General features: G+C 42.0%; 1 protein-coding gene across 1 annotated transcript; it reads right to left on the bottom strand.

Annotated features, from left to right (window-relative positions):
* Positions 1-260: 260 nt before the first annotated feature.
* On the bottom strand, positions 261-7,037 carry LOC114248580 (uncharacterized). The gene is made up of 8 exons (XM_089733422.1): positions 6,865-7,037; positions 4,119-4,262; positions 3,762-3,962; positions 3,452-3,550; positions 2,456-2,605; positions 2,129-2,341; positions 1,142-1,271; positions 261-418 (listed from the first exon to the last, which is right to left on the bottom strand). Exons 1-8 carry the CDS (start codon positions 6,994-6,996, stop codon positions 309-311), a joined length of 1,179 nt encoding a protein of 392 aa, XP_089589548.1. The 5' UTR covers positions 6,997-7,037; the 3' UTR covers positions 261-308.
* Between the last annotated feature and the right edge of the window lie 1,278 nt (positions 7,038-8,315).

Genomic DNA, 8,315 nt, shown 5'->3' with positions numbered 1-8,315 from the left:
GCCGTGCAAATGTTGATGATGAATAATTGGCGTTCAATCGTCTAGTATTGTTGGGCGCCTAATTATTGCCATAATCAGCGGCACTAATCCTCATCCTAATACCAATCCTTAAACTGATTTAAAAAATAGGTATGTTTGTTATATGTGTTTACCAGTTTTCAATCGACGGTTAAGCAAAGGGAACGTGTTAAATTAAAATGTATCGTAAGTAATGATCAGATTTTTTTATTTATTTTATTAAACAATCAAAACATTTTTGGAAAGTAAACGTTGAATTTCGTCCTGAATCTTGATAACTTTTTTAAAACTCAGTGCGTAATAAGGCCAACGAAACCTGGTGAATTGTATTTGTTGAGAATCAAGAAGAAATAAGGCTTGTTGAAGATGAAGTCTGGCTCGGCAACCACGCTTTCAGCTTCTGTTATGAAATTAATAAATCGTATTTAAATCATAACTTTTTTAAACTTACAAGCTTTCCAACCAAAAGTTACATATGTACATACATACATAATATGTATCACACAGGGCGATATTCCCTATAATTGCGTATGTATTCAAAATAAATTTAATTCGTTTAAGCATCATGCTAAGACGCTTAGATAATTCAGTGCAAATGGGCGAATATTTTAAAACTCAATTAAAGTTGCAAAAAAATATTTTTATTGTTATTGCTAACCGACTATGCAGCACTGTTTGTGCTGTTTCTAAAACATATGAATATATGTATGTATATATATAATGTGCTGTTTGCAATATGCGGGCTAGACCGATTCTTTTTTTCTGACTTTTTTTTTTAATTCTTTATTGGATAATTTGAAATAGTATATGCTGATAGAGTTACTAGAGCTCATACACTATATTATCTAAATCCCGTCATCCACCTTGAGACATGAGCTCGATGTCTCAACCGTATTGTGTAAGGTCTAACCGGAACAAATGACTGGCCTACAGCAGAAACAGACAATGTCATATAACATCCCAACATGGTGGGAGTCCTTCACGAAATTCCGTCCAGTAAGTAAATACCTAGATAGATTAGTATCCATCTCTGCCTGATACTGAGTATACCAAAGTTCTTCCTTTATGCTCTGAAAATTTTGTATTACCATTCGGGAGGCTGTATGATTGTAAATTCACTTACGCTCTTCTGTGGGCTGTTCGAAGTCAATACGCATATGGCTCAACATATAGGATATATATCCTGATTTATTGTCATAGACCGTATCGAAGCCGTCGAAGTTTTTCTCAAAAAGCTCTGTCAAGAGTCCGGCCTGCAAATTTACGGTTAGTACAAATTAGGAATTAAAGTAGAAATGTTTGTGCTTTTGATTAAAAAAAAACAGTGGCCTTACATAAACCACATTCGGTAAGCCATGGACACTAATTCACAGATGAGCATAACGTAGTATTTCAGACTGTGTAACTCTACTGCAGTTGTCAATATCAAGGTATCTGGCATTAGTGCGTGTGAGCATTTGCCGAAATTCACATACCCGACCCAGTAGACCGAATGATAAACCGTCGACGTCGCCCAAAGCACGTCATTACGGATCCTCCTGATCCATTAACGGTGCTTTTAGGCACCACAAGCACCGGTCACCGTCCTCGTCGAACCCGTCGCTTGCGACGAAGGGCTCGACGAGCGAACTAACCCATAGACACAGCCCACTGAGTTTCTCGCCGGATCTTCTCAGTGGGTCGCGTTTCCAATCCGGTGGTAGATTCTGCGAAGCACTGCTCTTGCTAGGGTCAGTGTTAGCAACTCTCCGGTTGAGCCCCGCGAGCTCACCTACAAACGTTAGGGCGAAGCTGAAATAGCCTCTCAAGGCTATCAGCACAGGTAGGGGGAAAAAACCGAAATTAATTTGCCCCTCAACGCCGCATGCGCCGGACGTGTGCATATGGGTATTTTTTATTTATTCCATAGACATGTGACATGATGTTAAATAGTTTCCGTGATCTAGTGAGACCCCAATGTGAATAACGCTATCCACCTGACAGACATAGTATGGTCTAGGTCTCAATTTGTATAGTATAGCCGCAGTTTCACCATTGAAATAACCTAGCGATATTGTGTAAATAAATCTTTTTTTTTTAAATTATATATAAGTAAATAACTTTTACAGACCCTTTTAACTTCAGGTACATAATCACGTGAATCTCTAATTGTCAATTCGATCGGAACTGCGAGCTTCAAGTATTTAGACTCGGTTTGCGTCAAGATATACGGCAGCGTCGCGGGATCGCGGAGTTTGTTAAATGCGACGCTAAGATCCTCGTTGTCATTTAATGAAGTCCCCAAGACGACGGAAATACCACCTCTCAAATAAAACTGGAAGATCTGGTAAATGAAAAGAGAGAAAAAGAGAGTACAATAGGACGATCAAAAGTTAAAACATACAATTTGTGAAATGTAAATTGAACATGAACTTAATTTAAACAGATCAGTGTGTACCTTGATGCCAAGATTTTCGATTTCCGCGTATTTTCCCGCACCCTCCGAGTACCATGCTTGTTTATTATTTTGTGTTCCGTCTAGTGCTGTGAATGAAATGTCGATCTGCTTGTACGGGCGGTATGAGTCGCTAGCTTGACCCCATGGTAACTATAAAGGAACAGAACTTTATCGAAGTGGCATTGGCATTGAGTATCTACTCAATGTTTATTTTCTATAACACTGCGTGAACTAAGAGTAATAAGGTACTACTAATCGATATAATAATAAATTATATGTACTGTCAATGGTACTACTATACTATGGTGAATAAGATTAAAAGACTAGAATTCTACATTTTTAATACGCTTTTATTAGCTTCAGACATATGTATGTATGTTTGTAACGGAATCTTTGAACATGATTTTGACCCCCTTCAAAACGTCTGATTAACTCAAAATTTGGTATACTTATTAAGGATCGCTGACAATTCAATATTTAAAAAAAATTGAAAAAAAACATTTCAATTAAAAAATATAAAATAATTTTTAATAAATTTGAATTAAAAATAGTGTAAGAAAAAATGATTTTATTGTAAAAAAGCGTGGGGTGCTTTTCAGGATATTATCAAAATAACCCTTCTACTCATATCTGTTTATAAAAAAACTTATAACTACTTATACCATGCACCCCACGCTTTTTTTTACAATAAAATAATTTTTTCTTACACTATTTTTAATTCAAATTTATTAAAAATTATTTTCTATTTATTAGTTGGATTTTCTATAAAAGCGTATTTTGTTAGTTTTTTTAAACTATTTTTTTTATCAATGTGATAATATAGTTTACAGTAATGATAGTGCCTGCAGTAGGCTTCTGTTTATAGAGAGGAGAAGGGAAGAAAAGTGAAACGTGTTGTCTGTTAATAAATTCGTTGATATATTTTACATGTACATAATAAAATATTTTATGTATTTTTTAATCGAAATAAACGAAATGAATTATGAAAATACTCACATAAATGTTAGTGTAAGCTGTGAGAATTATACCGGTTTCCTTATCGATGTCGCCGTCTTTCAGAGCAATTTCTATGTCGTTTCCACTGTCGCTTTGTAGCTGCAAATTATCGAACACATAATTTACTAGAAAATTAATAAGATATTAAGTCAAGGCTTCCATAAAACCATGGCTTTTACGTTTGTGCCGAAGTGAATTGACTTAAGTTCAATAAGTTAAGACTAAAAATATTACAAGCCGCGACGTGACATATATTGATATTTATCTCAATTTCTGATGACGACACAAAGCAAAAGTGAAAAACGCTTACCGAATCCCTGATAGTTGCGACGGCATCATCACAATAGTCAATATTTTTAACGGTTCCATTGAAAACTTTAGCGAAATTCTGTATGAAGGTTTCAGAGAACGGAGAATCGATATCAGTGTAGGCGTTCAATATCAGAGTCGATTGGTAAATCTCGTTCTTTTTATTTGTCTTTTCGTAGGCAATCTGGTTGACGCTTACGACCTGTAATTATTAAACGAAGACAAAATAAAACACTATTTCATACATACATATTAATGTATAACATGAAAAAAGGTATATCAAATCCAAAAGACTACGTGAAAAGTGAATTTCATTACAAGCGCATGTCGTTAGCATAAATTTGAAGATAATACTTACCTCATCTTCCGATCGCAAATTAAGGTTTTTGTACAGTTCCGCTGTAGTATCCTCTTTGCTGTTTAAGGAGAGTTCACTCAACATGAACAATAGTGGAAGCGCTCTGGAGACCTGATTCCTTTCGGGTTCATATTGGAACCATTGCTACAAAAAATTTCAATTTGATGAAGCAGTTCACAATTACCGATAGAAGAAATAGTTATTAGTTTGCATAGATTGGGATTGGTATTAAGATATTAATTAAAATATGTTATGTGAATAAATCTCGACGGGGGATCCGGGAAGACTGCGCATGGGCTGTATAGTGGACCACGTGCGTCTCTAAGAACCCCGTGCCTGGCGGTGTCTCCGTTGCCTTAGCACCGGGCATGGCCTCGCTAGGTGCACCAGCTCGGTTAACCGCAGCGGTCTGTGTTTCTGCTGGGGCCAGCCGGGCCATAAAGCGGCGTCAGAACGCGCAAGGAGGGTCTCCTAGAGATGCTGGATGAGAATTCGTGGAGGCGCCCCTATCATACGGTGCGCAATAAAATGCACCCATGTTCCCCCCCCCCGATCATGGAGCGTTTCTGCAGGAGTGGGAGGGATTTATCACTCCCGCTATAGGCGCGCAGCCAGAATACGTCGGCGATGCCCCTGCTGAGGTGCCCCACATAACGGGGGCAGAGCTCTGTGTGGCCGTGCGCAAAATGTGCGCTAAGGACACTGCGCCCGGCCCGGACGGCATCCGTGCCCGGGTTTGGGCCTTGGCTCTTGGTGCCCTAGTGGACCGACTCTTTACAACTCCTGCCTCGAATCGGGACGGTTTCCTTCATCGTGGAGGACGGGCAGACTCGTGCTGTTGAGAAAGGAGAGGCGCCCGGCGGCGGAATCCGCCGGGCGCCGGTACCGTACCATCGTGTTGCTGGATGAAGTGGGCAAGCTGCTGGAACTCATTCTGGCGGCCCGCATCATTCAGCGTCTGGTCGGGGTGAGACCCAATCTGTCGGCGGAGCAGTATGGCTTCCGAGAGTGTGGTCAACGGTAGACGCGATCCTTCGCGTTCGGGCCATCTCCGGGGGTGGGGTGACCTTGGCGGTGCTCGATATCGCCAATGCGCTTAACACCTTGCCCTGATCCGCGATTGGGGGGGGAGCGCTGGAAAGACACAGAGTGCCCCCTTACCTTCGCCGGCTGGTGGGTTCCTACTTGGAGGACAGATCAGTCACGTGTACCGAACACGGTGGGGTCTTGTACCGGGGGGCATTGCTGAGCCTGCTCGTCTTGCCATAGCTGGGGTGGCGCATGTCGTTGGCAAAATCAGGAGATTGGACCTCGACGTAGCATTCAGTAAATCCGAGGCCATGTGGTTCCACAGACCCCGGAGAGTGCCACCTGTCGATGCCCATATCGTGGTTGGAGGCGTTCGTATCGAGATTGGGGTGCAGTTGAAGTACCTCGGCCGGCCTAATTCTGGACAGTCGTTGGACCTTCCGTGCTCACTTTCAGAACCTGGTCCCTCGTTTGTTGGGGGTGGCCGGCACGTTAAGCCGGCTTCTTCCCAACGTCGGGGAGCCTTACCAAGTGACGCGCCGTTTCTATACAGGGGTAGTGCGATCAATGGTCTTATACGGAGCGCCTGTGTGGGTCCAGTCTCTGGCCGTGGAGGTAGCGAAGCTGCTGCAAAGGCCGCAACGAAACATCGTGCTCAGGGCTATCCGTGGCTATCGCATTGGATTGGGTAAATCGTGACAGAAGACGCCTCACTTTCCGGCTCACGCAGGTGCTCACTGTGCATGGTTGTTTCGTTGAGTTCCTGCACCGGATTTGAGCCTAGCCAACAGCAGAGTCCACCATTGTGGTTGCGGCGACGTGACCTTGTCGCAAAAATAGGGGACGACTTGTCATTGCCGAGTGTTGTGACATCGTGAGTCGTGGAAGGCAGTGCTCAACTTCTGCGAGTGCACCATCTCGCAGATGGCGGAGGCGGCAGAGCGCGTGAGAGACGCACAAGCCCGCTGGCGTCGAGCGGGAGCCAGGGAGGCAGATGTCGCTCAAGCCCTAGCTCTCTGAGTATTTCGGGTCTCCCTCACACGTCGATATGGGGACCGGCGAAGGGGCCTGAGAAGACGACTTGCAAGCTGCTCTGCACGCCTTTTACGCGAGAGCATCCGTTTGATGAAAAGCCGGCTATCTTCGACCCACGCTGGTTCTGACCCAGCGGGGTATTCCGTAGGATAACTCACTCTAACCGGCGCCATCTAGGCGGCCTGCCGACCGAGGGTCTGGCGCGGACGACCGCCGGTCCAGCGTCCCGAGAGGGAGGGTGATTAGAGAGATGTGCTCCACACTAAGCGCTTCACTCTCCCCCTTTGCCTTTTTATGAGTTCTGTCTGTCTTATGCGAGGATCGGACGTGGGTTGTTGAGTGACAGGAGGTTTTTCTTTTTGATTGTTAATTATTCTACAAGTTACTGGTGGTAGAACATCTTAGGCACGTGTAGCTACCACCACCCTACCTATTTCGGCATTTACGTTGTAGATGTCTATGGGCTCCGGTAGCCACTTAACACCAGGTGAGCCATGAACTCGTCCACCCACCTAAGTTATAAAAAATAATCTACATAGCATAGTTGTATGCTATGTACTAGCATACAACGAGACAAGAACAAAATCACCAATTCGGGATTTAACACGGAGATCGTGGTAAATCTACAGAAATTACATTCAACAACCAATATCTAAATTTAAAAAAACAAAGCTACACTTACGTCGATTCCTATTCCACACAGGCGAGTGTTGGCTTCACAAAATCTAAGCCGAGCTTCAGTGTAGTTCTGGGTGCATAGAGTGGAAGCGAACAAGTTGGCTGCGACAGCCACGGCCAAGCTTAGAGCCAACATGATCACGAACAATCTGCTGCAACAATTAATGTTGGCTAACCGATTCAGAGCTTTTATATACGATCCAATAATACAGGCCAAGTTGAATTTATCACCTGATAAAATAGAGAATAAGTAGATTATTTTTAAAGTACATACTGCAACTACATACTGCTTATGTAAATATCAATTTTATTTTTTTAATTTGAAAATGATAAATTATTATTATTTTTTTCATAATTTTCAGTACAAATTTATTCTTATTATATCATCATTCATCTTTTCTTTTTTGAATTATTCTACCAAAATTAGTAACCATTTAATTATATAAGTATAGCTCAATGTTATTGCATTTTCATTTCAGTACCATTATTTTATCATTATTATATCATTCAAAGTCTGTTCTATAGATACTTCTCTGAGATGAAATAAAATATAAATGACCTAAGTTACGCCATATTAGATTTTTCCTATTAAATTGCCCTTTAGTAGGCAGAAAGTGAAAGTCATTTTTTTCTATGAATTCATGAATGTGTGAAAACATATTATACCCATGAATGGTATCGATGCACCTTTCCAGCGTAGTGGCAATTTTTCAATGATCTTCTTGATGAAGTCAGATGTACGAGAGACAATAAACTCTTCAAGAGCATTTTGTGCTGGCCCTCAAGTATTGAAGCCTTGTCAAGTGGTCTAAGCTTTCGAAAAAATAGAAGTCTATCGCCGCAAGGTCTTGTGATTACGACAGATGACGCAAAACTTCAAACTCTAGCACTTGTAGCTTAGAGACCATCTGTTGTGCCATATGAGGTCGAGTGTTGTCGTGCAGGAGCAGCGGTGACAAGCGCTTAAACCAAGGCTGGCCAGAAATTATCGAGATTCTTCATCATTATGTCCTCAATAGCTCACAGTAAATATCCACAGTAATCCAGCAATCCAGGAGCAGGCAAGTTTTGTCAAAGTGAGAGGAATGCATGAACAATTATTAACCCTTTGCACTTGAGAGGTGAGTATCGCTCACCACATGATTTAATTACAAACGACAAAAATATCATATCAATAACATAAACATGATGTCAAACTAGATAAAGTAACAAATAGTTTACACAGCGCATCGAATTTCCGCACGAAACAAAGTGGTAAGCGAGAAACATCTCTCGAGTCCCTCCTTGCATCGTATTCCTCACTGCTGAAGGTCGTGACCACTCTTATGTATCACTTTCGCACACAAGACCTTTCTCCATTTATTCTTGTCTCTGGTGGTGTGGAGGGCGTTGTGAAATGTCGAATCAAGAGCGGTGTGGATCTGGTGGACCAACTTATTGGGCTGCGCGTCCGAG

This window comes from Bombyx mandarina, chromosome 15 (assembly GCF_030267445.1).
Source record: "Bombyx mandarina strain Sakado chromosome 15, ASM3026744v2".
NCBI classification, from domain to species: Eukaryota; Metazoa; Arthropoda; class Insecta; order Lepidoptera; family Bombycidae; genus Bombyx; species Bombyx mandarina.
This window is presented reverse-complemented; position numbering and strand designations above follow the sequence as displayed.

Coding starts and splice junctions, on each gene's coding strand:
- LOC114248580 (XM_089733422.1), bottom strand. CDS start 6,996: ATGTTGGCTCTAAGCTTGGCCGTGGCTGTCGCAGCCAACTTGTTCGCT. Junction 3,551..3,761: donor TCGCAACTATCAGGGATTCG/GTAAGCGTTTTT, acceptor GATAATTTGCAG/CTACAAAGCGACAGTGGAAA. Junction 2,342..2,455: donor TCGAAAATCTTGGCATCAAG/GTACACACTGAT, acceptor TTCATTTACCAG/ATCTTCCAGTTTTATTTGAG.